Source organism: Uloborus diversus, chromosome 5, assembly GCF_026930045.1.
Source record: "Uloborus diversus isolate 005 chromosome 5, Udiv.v.3.1, whole genome shotgun sequence".
In the NCBI taxonomy this organism is placed as follows: Eukaryota; Metazoa; Arthropoda; class Arachnida; order Araneae; family Uloboridae; genus Uloborus; species Uloborus diversus.
In genome coordinates, this window is record NC_072735.1 from 23,722,478 (window position 1) to 23,746,637 (window position 24,160).

The window sequence follows — 24,160 nt, forward strand, 5'->3', positions numbered from 1 at the left end:
AAGAACAATTCTACACTCGTGAAGTCGCCAACAACATATTCAATGAACTGCTGAAATTGCCGTTCCAGACTATCAATGTGATTGTCCATGGGAGACGCTATACTCCAAAGCGAAAAAGTTATGCGTATGGAGATACTGGACTTGATTACCAATATTCCGGCACCTCAAATCCTGCACACGAATGGACTCCGGTGATGTTGCGAATAAAAGAAGATGTGGAAGCTGCGACTGGACAATCGTACAACTACGCGTTATTGAACTATTTTCCCGATGGGACCGCGGCATTGAGCTCGCATAAAGACGGTCCCTCCAACGGTGTTGCTTGTGTGAGTCTGGGTGCATCCAGAACGCTAACATTTGAAAGACGTGGATTTCAACCTCAAGAATTACTATGTCGCCATGGCAGTTTATATGTGATGCTACCACCTACCAATGAACTATTTACGCATGGAATTAAACCTGACAGAACTGTGACTTTACCGAGGATTAGCATTACATTTCGAAACATCATAAGTGACGCAAACCAGCCTACAGCGAAACGAATGAGAATGGTTGATGATGCCTCCCTCTTCAGTCAACCGGAAATTTCGACAAGTGCGCTACTTCAAGAAAGCGATACAACAATGAACTTTGCTTCGCCTCATGCTTCAGTGGATCCCTCCCCCGTCGTTTCACCGTTTAGCGAAGAAAGTTCTACGTTCCCCCAGAACGATTGGCTGGAAAAGTTCCTTTTGAGCTCCCTTCAGCGTTTTGAAGAGAAAAAGATTAACATTAGAAGCTTGCCGACTGATTTGAACATTTTTGTGTGTCTTCAGCAAAGTGGAAAAATCGTGATCCAGTTGGAAAATACTGTTTCAGGTGCTGAAGTGAATTTTCAACCACAGAGTTGGTTATATTTTTTAACAAAAATGTGGGACTTTAATTCCCACTACGCGACTAGTAACTTTATCGTTAGTACACAAGCTATTGTTATTACTCGTGAAAACCAGTGTGAAGTACATCAGCTAGAAGAAGTTGGCGAGGAAATGTGCATACAAAAACCTCCCGTTTTATTACGAGACGATGTAAGAAAAATTTTGAAAGAAGAAGATGACGGTATTCTAGGAGAGATCCTCCGTGTAATGTTCACTATATTTCGCGAAATGCTTTGTACTGAACAAAAAAAGATTCAAGCTCCAATGATTGATGAAGTTGAAGCGAAAGAACTTGTACACGATTACTTCATTGAAGAAATGCGGCGAACTGTATTAAAAAACTTTGAATGTGCCGGCTGTAAAATGGATCATCCCTCACAAAGAAGACATGAATGTATGTCGTTAACATCCAAGGACAAATACACTCTATTATGTGAAAATGAAAATATTTTCACTACTATGAACTTTGTCGAACTTTGCGATAGCATTTCCGAAAAAATATGTTTAAGTGAGACTCAAATTGCAATGTTTACAGTGGATTATTTGAAGGAGCGAACGGCTGATCTGTAAGTAGTTTTTGTATATACTATTTTTATTTGTTCAATAAATGTATTATTCCATTTAACTGCTTTTATTGTTTTCATTTGCATGCAGCGAAAATAATAACGAGACAGAATTAATGAACTAAAATATTTTATTGATACATAGTATCCCATACAAAATCGGGCTGTCTTTTCGCCCTTTTCTTTCTAGGTGTATCGAGAGACATATTGACAGCTTTAGGTACAAAAGTTGGAGTCACATCTGTTAAATACTTATTTTTCACAAAATGTTTGGGTACATTTATTTCATTTAACGTGTGTAAAAATTCATCTTTCCATGGTACATGAATATTTTTTCGATTGCTGAAAATTAAATTCATCAGATCCGCAATATTACTATTCGGAATGTTTTGTTTTTTATAAATAATTTGTCCTTTTTCATTCCATGATAAAAGATCGGAATGTTTCTTCAGGAGATCCAACAGATTTCTTGCTTGATGCAGGTAATTCTTTGCAACGCTTTTCAGTATCGTAGGTTCATAATTTTCAGTTTTTGTTATTTTTCTTTCTTCTTCTTCTTCTTTTTCAATAACTTTATTTTCTTGAGGTTGGGTCCATCTTGGGTTGAATTCTGTCATGTTCAACTTCCTTTGTAGCAGTTCTGTATATTTCGATAACTTTTCATGATCCGCTAACTTGCTCTGTAAAATCTTTAACATTTCACGATCCAATTCACTCAACTGATTGGAAGTGACTGTATGTTTCAGAAATATTTCCTCGGGAACCAAGGAATATTTCTTAGCGTGTTCCATTTCCGAGTATAGTTGATAGCACGCTTACAGCTGCAGGAATGAGAAAATTCAAAAATCCACCTTTTTGAACAACCAGCTTTCGCTTTTTCGACAAAGCTAATTTACGATTTGCTAATTTGCGCAAAGTTGTCTTGTGCTTTGACAAGTTCTTCTTTTGATGTTTTGATAGAGGAATATTTCCTTTCAATGTGTTGTGACAGCACTCACAAATTGCCTTGATACATTTCACATCAATCTTTTTTAATAACTCTTTTTGAAGTTTTGCTGGACAAATCTGCAGAAGATGTAGCTCGCTCAGCTGTTGCTTGGTAATTGTCATGATGACAAATGAATGTTATTATTTATATCCTTTCACTTTATACTATTTTTCTCTGATATATGTACTGTGTTTGATTGGGTAAAATATTTGTGCGCAGACGCATTTCCTCGGGTGTTTCATTTTTCAAATCGATTAACAGATATGAAAATTTCTCCTTCGTCGCATCCTCATACACTTCTTGAAAAAATTTTAAATGTCTGGGAAAAATCTGTTTTCCTAAATGAGTCACTTGACTCAAATCTCTCCTATTTTTGAAAAGAAGAATATAATGTGCGTTTAAAGTAATTTCACGCATTTCTTTTCCTTTGTGGAAAAAGTTTTGTGTGATGAAAATTACAGATATATTCATATGATGACTTCCACGCGTGAACAATTTAGTCATGACTTCATTTTTACCGCAAGAATGCATTAAATCATCAATTATGTAAACCGTATAATTCCCCAAATACTCTCGATAATTTGAAGGAAATCCTTCCACAAACGTCACATCGGGGATCGTATCATATAATTCTTGATAGATCCCATAGAACCATACAATTTTGTCGGGGACAATTGAAAACATCTCACGTTTATGTTTGATGAGATCGGCAACGAAAAATGACTTTCCCGAAGAAGTTGGTCCGGCTGCGACCATCGTAAAAGGAACCTCCAACTTTGGAAACTCCATGGCGAATGAGAGACAGACAAAGAAAATATTCGTTTAAATATATTTATTGATTAAAATTCGGAAATACATGAAAACGTTTCGCAATAAAATTGTATACAATCTTATCATTACAAACATGTGAATCTATAAAAGAAGACAATATATTTTTCAATGAATGACCGCGACATTTTGAATACAAATAATAAATACAATATTGACCACATACTGCCGTGACATTACTTTGCAATGTCACGGGATTAAAGTTTACATTTGAAAATCGTGATACAAAATCATCAATGTGTCCTTTGAAAAAAGAAGGCGGATTCCCATAAGAATCGAAAAATTCCAATTGTTTTCCGTCTACATAAAAAGCCACCCAATGGCTTCCAGATTCCGTCGAAGTGTCCACGTTTGCGATAAAACAGGTGGGGGTTGTATCGATGACAATGTCCTTCAGATGATCACTTGGGAAAACACCCAGAAAATATTTTTTGGTAATTGAGTCACTTTGAAGAATATTCTGTATTTGATTCGAATCCATTTTTAATTTGCAAAATCACACAGCACGTGACGAGATTTTGTAATTTCAATCACGTTTTGAAATTCTGCATAGATCAATAACGAGAGCGTTTCTTCGATGGCTGTGCTAAATTTAATTTCAACTCTCAAATTTCCTTGATGTTGTAAATTTAAATGAGGACCGTTGCATAAGTCTGCTGAGAGATCAAAATTGTAAAGTGTTGTACCTCGTGCGAACTGTTCACGAGACAAATAGATGCCTTTATCACTATTAAATCCGTCAAACAAACTGTGATAAGCACGAATGTAATTATTATTTTTAAAATCCAATTCCATTGGTTTACTTGGTACGGGTTGACCGTCAACATATATAGAGATGAAATTCACATCATGATGTGAAAATAGAAAGGGATTTTTTGAATAATGTCCATTCATAGCAGCATTTTCGATGCATGCAATCACGACTCTTTTCGGCATCACACCTAAAAATACATTATCTTGCATGAAAGAAAAACTTCCTTTCGAAATGGAATAAGTTTTACATAAAACTCTGTCGATGGGATACTTGGCAGAACTTTTTTCCAAAGCTTTTGCATGACCGAGTGAAACTCCAGGACTCACTTGAACTTTTCGTATAAATAATGACGCATGTTCTAATACCACTTTGTATGCAGCATCCACTTTTGACGATAGAAGACAAAACGCTGCATTGCTTCGAGTCATTTTAATTTTAATATCGACCAAATTTAGTAAAAGACGGTTCTGATTAAACAAGTCGCAATGTAATTGTCCGATCATATCAAATGTTTTACTGTGTTTACTGAGCTCATATCTTGATTTCAATCCGGGTCCAGCGTTCACAGCCTTCGGGTCGATTTCTTCGGGTTGTTCATCTTTGTAAAACAGCTCACAGGTAAGTTGACTTTTCTTAGCATCTTCTCCATAATTTAGCAGAGTTTCAATGTATGCACGATATGGATAAGTGTTGCTTGCAGATGAAATATTTCGTTCATTCAAACTGATGTCGATTTGTGAGAACAGAGAATGGAGAAATAAGTTGGTTGGCACTACAACTTCTTCAACTTCCGATCCATCGGGCTTGGAGGTTTTCGGTGATATGGGGGATCCATCCGCTTTGACGATTTTCGCTTTCACGTAAATGTAGGATGCGTTGAGATCTGTATATTCCACACCGCTTCCAGATATTGAAAATTCGAGAGGCGATCCGTCTCGAATGCTTGCGATGGGATGATATTCGACAAATTGTCCTTTTTCAATAGCAGCTTGAGTGGGAGGCAGTGTGAATAAGTCCAGTTCTGATTTCACACACACTGGAGAATCGCGATGAATGAGAGAAGACATTTTTTTTAAGAGAAAATATCGTGATGTGTTTTCACTCTCTTGGTTTTACGAACACTGACTTGTTTCTTGGGAAGTTTGCGCTTTTTATTCCTTCTGCCGGAGCCGATCATGGTCTTTAATTTAACTGCAGCTTTATCCGTCAAGTTTTTGCCGGCTTCCTTCAAACGTCGTTTAGCAGCCACTTTGAGATTTTCACCACGTGAGACATCGTTGAATACATCAACACCGCTGTTCAAAATTTGTTTACCGACCGCTTTGGCACCCGACTTGAAAAGTGGGACCGCAGCTCTGAAGAAAGATTTAAAGAGTCCTCCGAAACCATAGCCTCTTTGATAGGGTGCACCTTGATAATAATTAAGACCATTTCCAGATTGATGGGTGTAGTAATCCTCAAAGGATTTTTGACAGCATTGATATGGAATATACATCATGAGAGGAATTTCTGACGAAAGTGAAGTTTCACGTACGACTTTCCACGCTCGAATGGCACTAACATTCCTGTGTTGGTTCTTATAACGATTTCGATAGTGTCAATAATTTTTCGACTCACGGGCAAATAGTGAGGTCTTTCATATTCCACGCTGACCATTTCTCCGTCGGAACCGCTAACTTTAATTGTTCGCAGGAGCGGAGCATACACATCGCCTATGATTTGAGGTTCGATAATATCTGTATAAACCATTAGCACTCTGAAATGTGCATTAGGATCTGCAATCTGCGGGCTGAACACGGTCTGTTCAACATTTCTGTCGCTATCGCCCCCTATAACCATTGGGGGAAATCCTAACATCTGTGATAATCCTTCATGAAAGACGACGCGTGCATTGTTTTTCACTTTAACTCGCACACGTTTCGTCACGTGATTGTAATTGAAGGAAATCTTATTATCATGATCGGGTATGTTGATTGCCTTCAAAATGTCGGATACATTTTCGTAACATCCGGGTGGAATATTTCTTCCTAATTCTTTTCCATCACCTAGATCGAATCCAATTAAATTATTCTCTCGATTCACATTATACCAAGTATGCGGGTAAATGACTTCTACCAGCGCACAATCCCAATGTCCAGTCAGTTCAATTGGGGTCGGTAGACGTGTAATAAAATGGGATATTTTATTATCTGGGAAATAGTTTAATGAGCTGTCGCTGGGCAAAGTCACATAGAACGAGCCCATCTTTCAGAGTGAGCAAATGATATCGTGTCTCAAGTATTTATAGGTTGGATAAATGAGAGGCCGGAATCCATTGGTTAAATTTTTCCGGATAACCACGAAACTTGACAAAATATTCAGTTTTGTTTTCCTTTTTTCTCTTTCGTAATATTTTTTCGACAGTATAATCTTCTTTCAGTTTGACTTTTTGTAATTCTTGAGGATAAAAAGTTCCTTGGATGGGTTCACCCATTAAATCTTTCACACGGTACACGGGAATAGTTCTTTTGACACATTCGGTGATGATGAATAATTCCTCGGTCCAATTCGTCTCATATCCTTTTTCAAAAGTGAGCTTTTGTTTAGAAATACGAACGACATCACCCACGTTGTAAACACACGGTTTCCTTTCCGCATCTTGATTATCTCCGTAGATCGCGAAATACACTTGTCCTTCATTACTCGCATTCACTTCCACAGGTGCCCTCTTGATGGTGGAATGGTAAGTAGTATTATAACTCTTTATCAAATCATCTAACACGTCAATATAGTTGTAAGTGTTTTGACTCGTGAAATATTTCCACATTTTAGTTTTCAAAGTACGATTGAATCTTTCCACTACTGAAGCCTTCGTTGCGTTGAACGTTGTGAAGAACTTGACTTGATTGTCTCGTAGAAACTTTTGAAACAGTGCATTTTTAAATTCACCACCTTGATCCGTTTGGAGTAACTTGGGTTTTCTCTCTGTAAAAATAGATTGGAAAGCGTCGACAATCTCTCGGCCCGGCTTCGTTTTTAAAGGCTTCGCCCATGCATATTTTGAAAAAATGTCGATACATGTTAATATATACCGATAACCACGATTATGTTTCTGTAAACTTCCTAAATCGGCGAGGTCTGCTTGCCATTGGAAATCTTTATGATGAACGAATACGCGATTCGTCGGGAATTTCTTTCTCACAGGTTTGTGCAGAGTGTACGCATCGACTCCCGCTAGATAATTCTGAATGGCTTTCTTGCTTTCTTCTCCTTCCAAAGCACGAAATAATGCATTGACACCGCCAAAACTTGCTTCTTGAGCCGGTTCCAGGTAAGCCTTCTTCATTGCAGCAGGAAAAATGATTATTCGACACGTTGAAATGAATCATCCTCGGAACGTAATGAGTGAATTAGAGGTATCATTTGGTTTAAGTAGAAAATCAACAGCAAAATCCGATTTCCCTGTCAGAATATAAATGATTCCCATGACGCAACATAAACTCAGATAAAGGACCGTAATCCATACAACCTCTTCTCTAGGATGCATGTTTAAGAATAAAATAGAAATACATGAGCTATCATCATTTATAATGGTGGGTGCATCTAAAAACGGCATAGTCCAATATGTTTGTAAAAACACTGGAAATAGCACTGTACAACTTCATGAGGATGGCATGACAAAAAGTATCACACATTCTTATGACAACAATTGTGACGTTTTGCCATACCCTAAACAGGTTGCCACTCGAAAACCATCATATAAGGTTACAAAGAAAAAAAAATAACGTTAAATTGCAAAAAAAAATATTCTAAGTACAAAAACGCGGGAAAATATCTAAAAACTCTGTTTGTCATGACAACAAGTGTTGCCAACCGAAAACCGAAACTAAAAAAACGCGCGAAAACTATTCGTAACCTTTCATGGTGCGAAAACGTAGCCGAGCGGAAGCGAGGAAGAGCGAAAACGTAGCCGAGCAAAAGCGAGGAAGAGCGAAAACGAGGAAGGGCGAAATCACGGTGGTCACCTTCTTCAAGTTTCACGCGCAACCCCAAGGTCAACCCCAAGGTCGGGAGGAGGTGGAGGGGGGGTCGGCAGGGGGTGGAGGGGCAGCCCAAGGTCATCCCCAAGGTCAGAGGGGGAGTGGGAGGCGGCTATGAGCCGCAGAGCCGCCTCCTGGCGTTCAACCCCCCTTTTTACACTACTCACACCCCCATGCTGCAAACTAATTCTTTGCCAAATTTCATGAAAATCAGTCGAACGATCTAGGTGCTATGCGCGTCACAGAGATCCTGACAGAGAGAGAGATCCGGACAGAGAGACTTTCATCTTTATTATTAGTAAAAATAAAAAAAAGATAAAGATAAAGAAGACAAAAAAAAAAGCGAAAATGGGAAGAAAAAAACGTTGGGGAATTTTATAAGAAAATTTGGCTCTTTGGGGGAAAAAAATTTTTTTCAAGAGACAATAATATCAGAGAAAGTCAACTCATTTTATGAAAATATTAGTGGAAAAATAATTTATGAATTTGGGGAATTTTGATAGAAAACATCGCTTTTTGGGGAAAAGTTGGAAGGGAATTAAGGAAATCTGGATTTGACCATCTGGCAACACTAGTTTTTGGCGTTACCCCCGTTTTTTTTTTTTTTTCCCCGCCAGCACCCTCTGCCAGCACCACCGTCGTGTCGACCGGCCTCAAGATGCTGCTCCTCTTGCGAAAAAAATGCTCTTGATGCTCTTTTCTTGACAATCTCTGAGTGACACACGATGGTATTCAAGAGTTAAATCTATAAAAGTCCCCTGGACGAATTACTGGAAAGTGACCTTTTCAATGATAGGAAATCTGATTTTGATAGGTATGACTTTGTTTGAATTTTCGTTTACTGTACTTATACTGCGGAGCGTTTTTTGAACAATGCTACACTCTATCACATAACTTTCAATCCGTTAACCATAATTCTTGGATTGACAATTGAAACTTAGCAATTTTCGAACAAAATGATCAATTCAGTTTCTCAAGAAATTGAGACAGGATTCGATGAGATACATTTATCATTGGTCTTAAGTTCAATATTACGTAGATCGGTTACAGAAGACAAAAAAGAAAATATTACACTTATAAGTTAAATTTATAGCATGAGGGAAGAAGAACTGTTTTGTGAATTGTGCGACTATACTTTTTAATGACGCAAAATAAATACTAGCCCAATTTAAAAAGTTTTTTTGGTTATTTTAAAGAGAGGAATGTGAAGGAAATGTTTTTTTAACATAACTTTCTTGCTTCTATTGTTTTTTGACTGTTTCAATCAGGTCAGTCATTTGAAAGATGACTTTTGTGTCTCAACATCAAAATTACCTTATTATTCTTAACATTAAAACCATTTTATTATCACTTCCTGTTAACCAATATGTATTTTATACCATACTGAGGAAAATCCTGTTCAAGAAAATCGACCCCCCCCCCAACGAAATGCTGAAAATACCGCCCCTGTCTGAGGCTTAGCTCAAGCAGACTTGGCATTTAAAAAAGGCTTTTTTTGGGTAAAATTAAGTTTTTCAGAACAAAAAACTTATCTAGATGAAATTAAACAGCAAAAATTCATCTAAATACAAAATTTAAAGATTACTAATTCCCATCTTTTGAGATTGATAAGAAATAAAAATACATAACGTTATACACTGCAAATAATCTTTATTATAAGTACCTACTGGTCGATATGGGTTATTAATTCTTCATCTGTTTTACCGCATCTGAATCACCATTTCTTTTTTGTGGATATGTCTCGTATTACCAGGAGGGTGTACAGAAATTTTGGGACCCATCACAAATAAAACTCTTACGGGCCCCCTCCATATTATTTACCCCTACTATTTGGGCCCCCATCAGGCTCGGGCCCGGGTCAACAAGTGTCCCTTCTCCCCCCCCCCCCCCGTGTACTCCGCTAATGCGTATTACAAATTCTAGAAAATGAAAAGTCATAATATGACGGGTGTAACGTTCTTGACCATTTCCATTCTCTTCCATTTGTAGAAACAAGAAACCCAACGTGTAGGTAGGGTCACCCGGGGTAAAATGGGTATAAAAAACAGCATTTTTAATTTCCGTGACCCATAGCAGAAATATCATGAAATATAATTGTGTTTTTGTTCAATATTCTATACATTGTGTATCTTAGGTGTAATTTGGACATAGTTTGTGTTAACTTTTTATTTTAAATTTAGTGTAAAGGGGTATACCCATTTTACCCCTGTGTATACCCATTTTACCCTGTGCTTCGGGGTAAAATGGGTATATGCTGTTTAATGTTGAACTACACAGTAACTAATGCAGATTTTTTTTAATCGAGTAGAATTGCATTGGAGGATAAAAACTTTAATCTAAAACAACCACAAAAAATGTTTACAGAACCAAATTTATGAACAAAAGGAGCATTGGCAAAGACTTGCGGTTTGGCTGAGGTAGTTTATTTTACAACTTTGTGATGCCTGCACAACATCAATGTCATTTTTCTTGGGGAGCACATAGGATAATTTGGCATATGATTTTGTAGCAAACTTCACAGAATATTCACCTTTCAGCTGACATTTCAGTGATTAAACCTATGAATTCCACAAATTTAACAACGGCCCTATCGCCAATTGCGGGGATTAACAACTAGGAGTACCACTAGTTTTCACTTCTACTTCATTAGTTATTTTATCAATTATTGTTGTCTTTTTTAAATTTATTTATTTTATGTGTATTTATTTATTTTTTCTGCTTTTGTTTGTCTCTTGCCTGTTCGTGCACAATCTTGCAGCCACCTGCTCTGTAATTAAAACTTCTCCCACCTTTGTTTGGACTCTTACTTTTTCTTTTGTAAATTTTTCATTTTCTTACCAGTGCTAAAAAAATGGCTGTGAACCAAGAGGTGTAGCAGGAGGATTTAGTTATTCAGTACAACTTTGCTATGAGACATAAGGATTCTGTTGTGATTGTGTGTGAGGTTGTACGTCTACTGATTGTGTGTGAGGTTGTACGTGTAGTGATTGTGTGTGAGGTTGTAGACTTTGTTCTGGGCATGGGAGGTTGGTGGTTTAAAAAGGAAATTAAAAAGACAGCATATTAGCTATCAATACTTAACTATGTTTTATAATGTGTAGCAATGAACCATATACATAATAAATTACTAACCTACAGTAATCATGAACTATCGATATTAATCGAAAAATATAATACCTTTAAGTACTAATTGGCGTAAGTTATAGTAAATAAAATAAAACAAATAAATGCAGAGTAATTATTTATAAAACTTTCTAAAAACATACTTTTAGTTTAAACGATGAATAATATCTAACATTTGTCTTGCATTGATAATTTAAGTTTTTTAATCTTCATGCATTCAATGTCTTTAATTTGAAAATGTTGGCTATACCCATTTTACCCCGTACAACTAAAAGTACTATAAAATTTTTGCAAATATTAAAATTTACTTATTTTTTGAGTTTTCTGTTAGAAAAATTCTTTTTCTATCAAATCCAAATAAAAAACTTCCGAAACTCTTCCTGTAAATTTTTCTAGAAAGAGGTTGATCACTCACTATAAACGCATTGTTTTGTGTTCTGAAAAATAAAACTGTTGCTAAGCCTAATAAATGAGTTCCTAGACTTTTTTTCCTCAAGTCAAAATGTTGCCTGATATGTAAACATTTTCATCATATTTTTTTATTTTCAAAAAATGTTGTCCAGTAGAATAAAATCAAGAAAAATGCAACTATACCCATTTTACCCCGGCTACCCATTTTACCCCGGGTCCTCCTACTTATCGCAATTCATGATTGTAAAAAGCGTAATTTGAATTCAAGAAGTCGAAATTCAAATGCGAATCCTGGATGCTCTTTTTTTTTTGTGTGTGTGTGTGTGTGTGTGTGTGTGTGTGTGTGTGTGTATAGGGGGGGGGGGGTCATTTCTAAGCCTTTCTGGAAAAAGAGAATAACCATTAAAATTTGTGAGCCTAAGTATAATTCGGTTTCAACTAGATCTAAACGCAATGTATCAACTTGACCGAAACAACACCATTACCAGGGGTGATTGTAACTCCATGAAAAAAATACCTGAACTTTTTTTCCCAAGAAGAAAAAGTGTTTTGATGGGCATATATATGCATTACGTGTATGTACACATCATATTATGTATATAAATAATTTTGATACATAGTTATTTGTTGGGGATAAAACTCGAAGTTTTAATTGGACTTCATACGTCCATGTGCATGGTGGGAATTAAATTCTTTTAATTTTTCTCATTTCTTAAAATTTTTCAAAGAATGTTTAATTTTCCTCCTTTGTAACTGAATCCTTAACCATTAATTACATTCATTTACTAATACACTAAAGCCTAATACACCAGCATTTTTTAATGATTCCCGGTTTCTTTTATGAGTATTTGTAGAAGAATGTTGCATTGCAATAATGCCTTCACACCATCATTAGCATATGTAATTTTGCTAGCAATGTAATTTAGCTAGGCTTGTTGCAAGAAACACAAAACCAAAATCCAGCCCTATCAATTTTTTTACACTATATTTCCATCTTTTCATTGTAGGAATCCACTCTGTTTAACCATTCCCAATTAAGCTTGTTCTTCTTTCCTGCATCGATGGAGCCAATATCTTCAGATTTATCCAGATACCTCATTTTTTAAATGAGAACATGCAAAGTTCAAATGAATAAATTTATCAAACAAAAATAGAAGCGAAATGAAAAGTAAGAGTTAACTAAACAAACTAATTTATATTTACGAGGAGCATATTAATAACGATAAAGCATAATTAGAATTAGTTCAATAACAACAGAACGAACGCAGATAAAGATCATAAACCAGAATATAAAATAAAGAAAATATTTGCATACGATCAATTCCTCCAACTGCCATAAAGAACAAAGACAGGAGTCGAAGCTCTTATCCCTTTTCTCTTTCTACCTTCCCCCAGTTTACAAAACATGACCGTAGCTTACGCTTTATATTTATACCAAATGTCTTCAATTTGGATTTTTTCGTTTCATCAAATATCGCCCTAAATTTTACTAAAATGAGTTTTTCTGAAAATATAGAAGTTCCGGTATTTTCGAAGATGAAGATACCGGAATTCAAGATGAAAATACCGGAAATCCGGTAAAATACCGGGACACAATCACCCCTGCCATTACGTTAACTCAGAAACGTGGGGAAAAAACATCAGCGAATATCAGAAACTTCTGTTAGGAAAAATCATGTCTTCTATTCAAGGAACACAAATCTTAGTTTAATATGATATAACTACTTAAACACCCTACGCGACAGTTGAAAACAAACTATAAAAATTTACTTTTGTGCGCAAGAAAGCATTTTTTTTACGGAAAACTTGCAAACAAAAAAAGACAGCTTGGAATAATCATAACTCGGCGGCAGGGCTGTGGAGTCGGAGTCGGGCTCATTTTAGGGTAAAGGAGTCGGAGTCGTTCGAAAACATGTCGACTCCGACTCCGGGTTTCATTTTTTTTCTTTAATTTTCCCTGACTCTCCTTGCATTTTTTGAAAAATTAACTACCAATTAATTTGATTACATGAATAAATACCTACTAATAAGAAAATAACTCATTGTGGCAACCAGCTGGCTTGATTGTTTATCGAATTTTCTGTAACAGCTACCTACGCCGTCTCCTAGTTTGCTTATTTTCTAACTTAATTTAACTGATAGCAACTGTCAGCAAACAATTTTGTTGTCTAACATTTTCTAAATGATCACTTTGAAATAAAAATAATATATTTTTTACCTCGATCTCTGTTATAAAATAGTAAAATGAATGCATGTATCGCTTGAGCAAGTCGAGAAACTTCTCAGGGTGCTTGGTAAATTCGAAAGAGTGTTGGTACGAAAGCACAAATAAAAAAGATCCGATAAAATATAGGGGATAATGTTGTACCTTGGAACACTTTTCATATTTTAATTTTTAACGTCAATTATTTGAATCAAATTTAAAATCTAAAAGTCACATTAAAATAGCCCAACATACTTCTATAGAATATATATTTTTTAATTCAGACAATTTGAAAATAAAATGTTGCCAGCCATTTAAAGTATAAGTTCCAAGCTACCCCAAGGTTCCACATCCTATTGTACCTTGGGACACATCCTGTTGTTCTATGGGAAAGTCTTCATGATTCAGGAAACAGCCTTATTATACTTGAACCAATTTTGCACCAGAAAAGAAAAAGTTGTTTAAAAGACTACATATAAGATTAGAACATTGTTCCATGTTCCTAAACATATCTTAATTATTAAGAACCATGCATATGTTGTACCTTGGAATGTGTCCTAAGGTACAAAATGTTTAGCTTTCCCAAGGTACAATCACCACGTGGTTTAATAAAAACCAAAATGATGGTCAATCTAGAAGCACTATAAATAATTTGCTTATGAGAAAATAATGAAAGTACTTCTCTTTTATAACAGAATAAAATTCAGTTGGCTAAATTTACAAATACATACAAAGACGGAAAATGAAATGAAAAGGAAGAAAATATCTACTTTTGAGTCATGAAATTCTCCTTCTCTCACAAAATCGTCAATTTTACTCATTTGATGCTGATTTTTACTATGGCACCATTTAGGGTGAAAGGTTCCTATTAGAGATTATAAAAACATGGCTGCTAAAAATAGATTCTTAGAAATTAGCAGTGCTCCAAGGTACAACACTCTCCCCTAAATGTTTTTTTTTAATTCTAAAAATTTTATCTAAGAAAGCTTGGTTAACACTGAAAAGTACAAAATAAAATTAGTATATGATTTATTGCTTATAACACTCAGTAATTATAATTAATCCTAAAATCTTCATATTAAGGTTAATTCTGAAGCCGTCAATTAAAAAATTAAAATTAAAAATTGAACCAAGAAATGTAGGTATAGTTAAAGCTATTCGTACAAAGCTGTATACCGCAGCATTTTGTGTAAAATTTGCTCCAGACGTACATATACACGACCTCTCTCCGCAATATAGTGCAATATTTTTGTTGAAATTTTTAAGATGAAATTTAAGATTTATTATTGGGGAATTTTTTCAGAATTAAAGAATCTCAATTTTTATAAATTCTGAAATTAAGTTGAGGTGTCACCCACCAGATGAGTACCACCCGGGAGGGAGGGGGAGGGGTGCCACTTCTCAAGAAAAGTTTTTGACTTAGCAAAAAAGTTTCTTTTTCTTTCAAAACTCTTTCTCTCACTCTTCTCAGTGCTTTCAAAAATTGAAAGCACATGATTTGATCAGCATCTGTTAAACATTAAAGGGGAGCAAATTAATCTTTTTCATTTTTTTAAAAAATGGGACTTTTTAGTAATCTTACTTTAGAAATCGCACCTACCGGATAATTTGATTTTCATATTGAATTTCTAACGTTGTATGCATCTTAGGTTTACAATAAAATACAACGCGAAAATTTCATAAAAAGGAATTAATATTTGAATCTCTATTTAGGAGTTTTCCCCCCTTCCCATAAGGGGGGATTTGAAAAAATAAATTTTAAAAAATAAAAAAGCCGCAGTCGGAGTCGGATGTTTCAATATCTTGGAGTCGGAGTCAACCATTTTCCTTCCGACTCCGCAGCCCTGCTCGGCAGCAGGAAAAATTCAGCATCGTAAAAAGAATGTTGCGTAAGAGCATTGCCTCAAAAAGAACTTTTCCCGACTCTTTTGAAACAATTTCGTTTTTAAACTTATGACCAAAAAGGAAAACGCATTGGAGGAAAAAAAAAGTGTGATTGCTCACCTAAATCCCAGGGCTGTTTTATTTTTGTAAATGCTTTTTTCTTTCATTAAACTAGCAAGATTCTGAGCACTGTTACAAGACAACACTCACTGACTGAACTACTGAATTGGATAGAAATGTACCGGACAGAACAGTTCTCGCGGCGATTTTCCAAGGTCAACCCAACCCCCTGTCTTAGTGCCATAAAAATGCCTTTCCTTTTGTTACTTCGTATCTAACACCCCACTATCTCAGGGACAAAATTCGACCTTGAAGAAAGAAGGGGAATTCTCCGATCTCGGAAAAAGTGCTGAGTTACGGTAGAGTGCGAAATATGCTAGATGAAGTTTTCCGGAGGAAAGAAACAAATATATATTTTGAAACTTTAAACCTTATACACATACAAAAAAAAAAAAAAAAAGTCCAAAATTTCTCTTCTGGAAAAATTCAAACAAGTCCACCAGAAGCCTGGGGCCCCTTTAGATGCAGGGGGAATTATTGGGAGCAATCAGCCCGCACCTAAAATCCATGACTAACTGTCAATTTCCAGGAGTTTCGGGCATTTTCCACTCAAAATTATGATTTTCCAAGGCATATCCACAAAAAAAAAAAAAAGTTTTTTCTTCGAGAAAAATCCAAAAGAAGACAACTGAAGCCTGGGGGCCCTTTAGACGCAGGGGGCCCTATTGGGAGCAATCAGCCCGCGCCTAAAATCCATGACAAACTGTCAATTTACAGGACTTTTGAGCATTTTCCACTCAAAATTTTGACTTTCCATAGCAAATTCTCAAAAGAAAGTTTTTGCCCCAGAAAAATTCAAACGAAGGCAGCTGAAGTCTGGGGCCCCTTAAGACGCAGGGGTCCCTATATTGGGAGCAATCAGACAGCGCCTAAAATCCATGACAAACTGTCAATTTACAGGACTTTTGAGCATTTTCCACTCAAAATTTTGACTTTCCATGGCAAATTCTCAAAAGAGAGTTTTTTTCTCCCAAAAAAATTCAAACGAAGGCAGCTGAATCCTGGGGCCCCTTCAGACGCAGGGGGGCCCTATTGAGAGCAATCAACCCGCGCCTGAAATCCATGACTAACTGTCAATTTCCATGACTTTTGAGCATTTTCCACTCAAAATTATGACTTTCCATGGCAAATTCTCAAAAGAAAATTTTTTCTCCCGGAAAAATTCAAACGAAGACAGTTGAAGCCTGGGGCCCCTTTAGACGCAGGGGGCCCTATAGGGAGCAATCAACCCGCGCCTAAAATCCATGACTAACTGTCAATTTCCAGGAGTTTTGAGCATTTTCCACTCAAAATTTTGACTTTCCATCTTTGAGGAAGTGACGCGGCTCCGAGGCCCCTTGCTTTGCTGGAGGCCCCAGCTAGCGCCTCATGCGCCTATTCGGTGATCCGCCACTGATACACACAACCACCCACACATTCATGCCTGCACACAGACACAAACACATATACCTACATACACATACACATACCCCCCACACACACATACACATACCCCCAACACTTATGCCAGCACACAGACACAAACACACATACCCCGTACACACAAACACACATGCCTACATACACACACTCGTGATTGCGAAAAACATAATTTGAATTCAAGATGAAAAAAATTCAAAATAATTTTTTTTTTTCTTTTCTTTTTTTTTTTTTTTTTTTTTTTTTTTTTGCCACGGCGCGGCGCGGCGCAGTGTTGTCATAAACAGCACCTCTTGTAAAATTGTATTGCTGATTAGTTGATAGATGGCAGCATGTGCTTAAGGACGAATGTAGTTTTTTTTTCGGCAATACGCAATACTCGTTGCAATATAAAGTAAATTTAATATTGCGTTTTCGTTATTAAATATATCGAATGCATTAAAAATTCAAAGTGGAAATTCAAGTCACTTTATTAAATATTTTTGTATTTTTTGTTGAATTGAGTTTTACTAAATTAGAAACTCAAATCTCTCGTTCTTATTATTTGATGGAAATTTAACTTAAAAAGTTGCAGTAGAACCTCTCAAAAAGGGACATTGAGAGATCTGGGCATTTTGTTCTTTAAATATTGGCGTCTCTTCTTCGCAGGTATTTTAGCAGTGTGTTCATTTTCATTCAACATAATTTTATAGTGAACGCAACTATTAACATTCAAGGTTAAATAAATACTAAAAATGTTTTATGTATACTAAATAAAATTCACAATTATTGAAATTTCTAAGTATATATTATTTTATTAAATAAAATTCAATCGAACATTTGTCAATGCCAAAGTTTTATCGCAAACAGAAAATATTTTGAAGTAATTCACCACATATGGATTTGCTTCATGTTATATGATTTACATTGCAATACAATGTAAATTGCGATTAGTGTACACATTTCAAGTTGCAGAGCTTGTTAGTTGCTGTGCACCCTCCGTCGACCCCAGTGTTTCTTTCAGGCATCTCTCCGCGGGGGGGGGGGGGACAGTGCCCCCTTGGAGGAGGCCAACTGCCCCGCCCCGAAGAAAAATTTGGATTACACTTCTTTTTCTGCGTTAACAATTTTAAAAAAGGAAATTATAGAAAATTCGGAGTTGAATCATCTGGGGGGGGGGGGAGTATCGGTCTCTGTGGCCTCTATTTTGTCACTGTCAATGGAAAGTCCCTCGCTGGCAGCAAACTGCAAAAGCATATTTTTTGCCCTGCAAAAATACGTGCAATTAATAAACGAAAAAGACATGTTTCCCCCTTTTTATTACCCCCTTTCGTTTGTTGTTCGTTATTATTGCTGTTGTGATAAGGATGGGGTGATTGGAACTATTCCGGGCTGAGAGATGAGTGCTAATGAGCACGAAATTGCAGTCCTCGGATGGAATGATTGCGCTGGCGGTGTATTTTATGTATATATTATCTATGATCTCTCTAGTTGTTAACTCACACAATACATTGGTGAGGTAAGTATGGGAACTTTAGAACTCATGGTACATCCCGTTAGAAATCAAAAGTTTTCTGGATGAGGATCATTGGATGGAGGGGAAGGGATAGTGGTCTGAGAGTTATCTTTGGCGGGCTGTAATGCAAATGCCTATGATGCCATTATTCGTTTTTACTTCCTTTTACAAAAAAGGAAGTATTGTATGCGCGAAAAAATTATCACCCAAAAAATCGGCCTTAATTTCCATTTTGCTCACCCCCAAATGAATGTTGAGCTTTTTTTTCAACCCGACCACACGTGGATGTGTGCCTAGGAACGTACAGACATTCGAAATATCCATTTTGACGATCCTCGAGTGATTTACAACGAGTTTTCTCGTGACGTCTGTATGTACGTATGTGTGTATGTATGTCGCATAACTCAAGAACGGAATGTCCTAGAAAGTTGAAATTTGGTACGTAGACTCCTAGTGGGATTTAGTTGTGCACCTTCTTTTTCGGTTGCATTTGGATGCTCCAAAGGGGGTCTTTCCCCCTTTTTGGGGGGAAATCATTGTTAATTTCGATGTAAACTCAAGTGGTGTTATAATTTGGCGGACACTTGGCGATATATATATCGCCAGTCTTTTGGTCGCCGTTTTTTTCGCCAACTTGGCGATAAATTTGGCGATTATTTTTTATTTTTTTTAAAATCTGGTATCGATTTGGCCACTGTTGGTGATATTTAGGGAGTAAACTATTGAATCACATTAAAATTGTCAATAATGAGAAAATAACATTAAATTGGAGTAAAAGGAAGTCATGTGATGCACACATCAGCTCGTTTTTTTTTTGTCTGACAAAGAACATGATGTCATCAACGTCTTCGTTTCGAAAGAAATGTCTGAAAATTCGATTAATTTTACTATCCCCTTCCCCTTCCCCACTTAATGTCATCCCACAGTCTTCAGGTGGACAAAACTTTTAGAAAATTAAAAAGCTTTTGAAAATCCATGCGGACTTTCTCTGAGAGAGAGAGAGAGAGAGAAGAACAGATTTATATTTCATATTCATTCTAGAACTTGAAGCTCTCTAACGTGTGAACTTGTTTAAAAGTCTCCCTACAGAAGTCTTTACTGTCTTTAGCGATCATCTTTGTGATCAGAATCAAAAATAAATTATTTTGTGGGAAGTTTTTGTTTTTAAATATATATTTTTTCTTTAGTTTAAAAATTTATTTTCAATAAACACTCGTGATAATATTGTCCTGTTCGCTTTAAAAATTGTATAAAAGAATAAACTCCAAAATTTAATTTACAAGGGTGTCCAGAAATCATTCTCCAAGTTTTCTTAGCTTGACAGCTTAATCAAAAATAATTTTAATGAAGTTGTTTAAAAAAGTAATGAACTTCCATACATACCTAATATGTTTTTTAAATACAAATCTCAATCAAGTTAATAATAAATAGTCCTCCTTACATACACCTCTGTTCACGATGCAGTTGAAATCCTAAATTGAAACTAATTTGGAGTCTCATTACATGACCCTCATAACATTTTTTTAAAATTTTAAGTAAAAGAAATAACTCTTTGAAAGTTTCTCATGCGTGCTTATTTGACAATGGGGTAGTTTCCAAAATGTTCAAAATATTTTTTTCTGAAAGAGCAAGCTTAAAAACACAGGATCTGACCATTTTTAAAATAATTTGTTTAAGTTTAATATTTTTAAAAAATTACTTAAATCGGTTGGCTTTCATTATTTACGCTTCTGCTGGATGACATCACAAATGATGAAATGCCATTCAGTGTTGCCAAACACAGAGCTAAAATATTTAATTCTCATCTTTACTTAAGTGTATTGGCAACGATTTTAGCGATAGCAAGCATAGAGCGCAATTTTAATTCGCTTCTTGATTATCATAACGTGGAAACGCTAAAAAGATGCGCCAAAGAGCATCATTTGCGACGTCATCAAGACCACGCCTTGTTTGAAAAATTGGATATTTTAAAAAATTAATTAAAAAATAACTGTTGGGAAAGTGAAAGTATTTTCTGGGCCAATGTTATTTTTTTCTTGCTCATTCTATCAATTTCAATGACTAAAAGTAGTACTTTAGACTGAAGAAAACCACCCCATTAATAACTTATGTTCAAATTTAGTATTACCCATTTTTTCAATTCGAAAAATTAAAAATATTTAAAGTTTTTAAAACCCTGAGGGTTTTTTTTAAACTTTAGTTTTATTTATTTATTTAATTAGTTATTTATTTTCGCACATGCAGTGGCCGCCGTTTATAAGAATCACGTTTGTTCTAAACAGTTTTGATTCCATAAAGCAGCTGATCCAATAAAGCGTCTAATTCAATAAAGCTGAATTTTGTTCTGTTTTTGGCAATTTGAATCAATAAAGTGGTTGATTCAATCAACTACTGATTCAATTAAAAGGCGTCCACTGCATTGCAAAACCGTGTTTTGCATATGTGCATTTGTAATCGCTTATTTAACCCCTATTGACGTTTAGTGCATATAAATGCACTATTGTTTTTTTTAAATGCATATTACTGCGTTTTTCACAAGATTTTTCCTTACTTCTTTCTTTATATACATTTTTTTTTCTAAACAGCAAATACTTATATGCATGGATTTTTTTCATGATTGTTTTAATCCGGGCTCTAATCACTTTCCTTGTCTTTTTACTTCCTTTTACAAAAAAGGAAGTATTGTATTCGCGAAAAAAATTTCGCTCAAAAATCGGCCTTAATTTCCATTTTGCTCGCCCCCGAATGAATATTGAGTTTTTCTTTCAACCCGACCACAAGCGGATATACAGAGGTGTGAAATTTATTAGATTCAAAGAGCGAGAAACAGGAAAGTCGAATATTACAATTTAAAAACAAGCTCCAGATCCTTTCTAAAAGCCTTATTATGTTTTTTCCAGAGAAGTCAATGTACTATGCATTATTTCTTCGCAAAATTTCCCGTTTTACTTGAGCTTCCCCTCCCTGGCAACACTGAGTATTATTTGATAGCACCTGTCATTATGTTCTGCTGTTGTTCAGAAAAATGTTTCATTAGCCGTAAGTGGTGTGAAGTAATTTTTCGTGTGCGCACTAGGACCAACAAAATAACATGTGTTTAAGTGATTTTGTGTTGCACACTGGTTTCAAGGAACAGTTTGAGTGTTCGTTTTCACGTTTTTCGCTACGAACATCTCTTTTGATGAATTTCGTGAAATATGTAAGCCGCCTGACTTCTAACCACGTGAGAAATCATTGGTTATGTGTATATTAGACCAAAATACCTTTCCGCAAAGAGAAATTGCAACTTAGCATTTCTAATTAAACTGTCAGCGGAATCAATGTTTATGTCAAAGAAAACATACCAGTTGTCCCTAAGAGGCTGGGAAAATGTGGCAGAAAACGAAAAATGACTCCAAGGATGGAAAGAAAACTTATTCGAATGGTCAAGGTCAACACAAGAGCAACTAGTAAAGGCCTTTGACCACACAGGAAGGCCAAAATCACCTCAGGGTCATTCCATGCAAAATGAACAAATCAGCTATGGATGATACGTCACAGATTTCAATGAAATTTTTTATTTAGGTAAACCACGCATATCAATGAGGGAATGCAAAATATGGAAGTTTAAAACTGTTTGTTGCTTTATTGTTGAAATTAGAAGTTGATGCTAACACTAAGCATAAATTTTCAGAGTTCATTGCAGCCAGTTTGTCACTCAATAACTCCGTAAATTATAAACGCACACTTAAAAAATAAATGTTTCCACATTCAGTTCACAAATCTCTATTGGGAAAGAACAACGTAAAATTTATTCGGATCTTTTTTTTGAATCTGAGACGTTAACAAAGACTGAAATTTTTCCAATTTACTTCAGATTTCAAATCACTCTTCTAGCTCTTTAAATGAAAAAATAACAGTAAAAATCATTCAGATTGAAAAACTATCTATAACTAACTAACTGCTCTAATTTAGTAATTGTTTATGAATTTCTTGATGAGGAAATCGTACTTTAAAAAATTAAAAATTTCCGAAAATTTCATTTTTTACTAAGGTAAAATTTTATTAGTTACGGTTTTTTATTGTAAGTTTAGCAAGACTTGCCATTTCTTTCGTGTTTCATTTTCTCAAAAGCATGTTATTGAAGTACTTGCTGAAATGTTTCCTTAATTATTGTGTTGAATTTTCCTCTCCATACGTGTTATAGGAAAAAATAGTTCTAAAGTTTCTAGAAAACCTATCATGTCAGCGTGACTTAAAGAACATACTGAGTTTAAAGATATGGGCAGAGGACCATCTGGTCTAATTCTCAATAGCATTTGAGATTAGGTGGGCTATGAGTTTGAGGAAATTTGTTTTATCCATGAACATGTATATTTGACGAAATACACCCATTTATTTCAACCGGCCTGCAGCGACGTCCTGTGAAACAAAAGGATTCCTTAGTAGCGAAACTCGTCTATTTTCGTTATAGCTTTTCCTTCCAGAATAAAAATTGTCAGTTAAACAACATTTGCCACAATGAATCTAATTTTCAATGGAAAGCAGCTGGCCTTTTTTCTGCTATCAATGACAAAAGTGCTTATTATGGTATTGATAAAACTATCAAACTATTATCCGTCAGAACAAGTATGCATACGACATACAATAATCCACTTGTAACTGCAATATATTTTCTTCTTCTGCCTGCTACAATCGCAAATAGTTTTTTTTTGTCTCATCAGTAAAACTTATCAATCTCTAAAGTTAGGTTCAATAACAACTTAATGAAGTATCCATAGCTGTCTTGGAGATATGAAATTATCATCGTTTCATCTCAATTAACAATTGATCACCTAAACTTCTGGTCTCACATTTATTTCAGTCATCAGTGAAATGAGCATACGTTTGAAGAGAAACAGTTTGTTTCATAGAACAAAATCCATAGCCTTGATTTTATGCACCAGATAAAACTTGTTCCAATGTTCCGAGGTAATTAAATCGTGAATTATAATTGGTTTTATCTAATTTCATTCTAAAATTGAGGTTAGCCATCAATTGAAAATTCATTGTTTATCACGTCATTTTTGGAAAATGGATTTTATTAATATGTATTGATGGTTTTAATGCTTTTTACCCCTGGATGTCCGGCCCTTTATCTCCGACCCCTGGTTTAGATGGGTGAGACAGGGCGGAATGTCTTCCCCTTTATGTTCTGCATCCAACGGTACCAGCATTGATCTGGTAGACATTGCCAGTCCAGAGGATATAGGGTAACAGACACACAGACAGACACGCACAGAAATCAATAGTATAGATATACTCTTCTTATTTCACTTCTTTGTGTCCAAATTCCTTTCTGAAAAAAGAAAGAATGTTATAGGTGATATGTGATTTTTTGTCAATGTCAATCAATGAGATAATGTGAAATCAATTAAAAGAAAATCTTAATGGTTTTAATTGCAGTTCACCAAATTAGAA

General features: G+C 35.5%; 1 protein-coding gene across 1 annotated transcript in view; it reads right to left on the reverse strand.

Annotated features, from left to right (window-relative positions):
* Positions 1-22,784: 22,784 nt before the first annotated feature.
* The window catches only part of LOC129222174 (organic cation transporter protein-like), a 65,509-nt gene continuing 64,133 nt past the window's right edge, over positions 22,785-24,160 (reverse strand). The window contains exon 11 of the mRNA XM_054856635.1: positions 22,785-24,038. Within this exon, the coding sequence (XP_054712610.1) occupies positions 24,008-24,038 (31 nt within the window). The 3' untranslated portion in view covers positions 22,785-24,007. The remainder of the gene's footprint in view (positions 24,039-24,160) is intronic.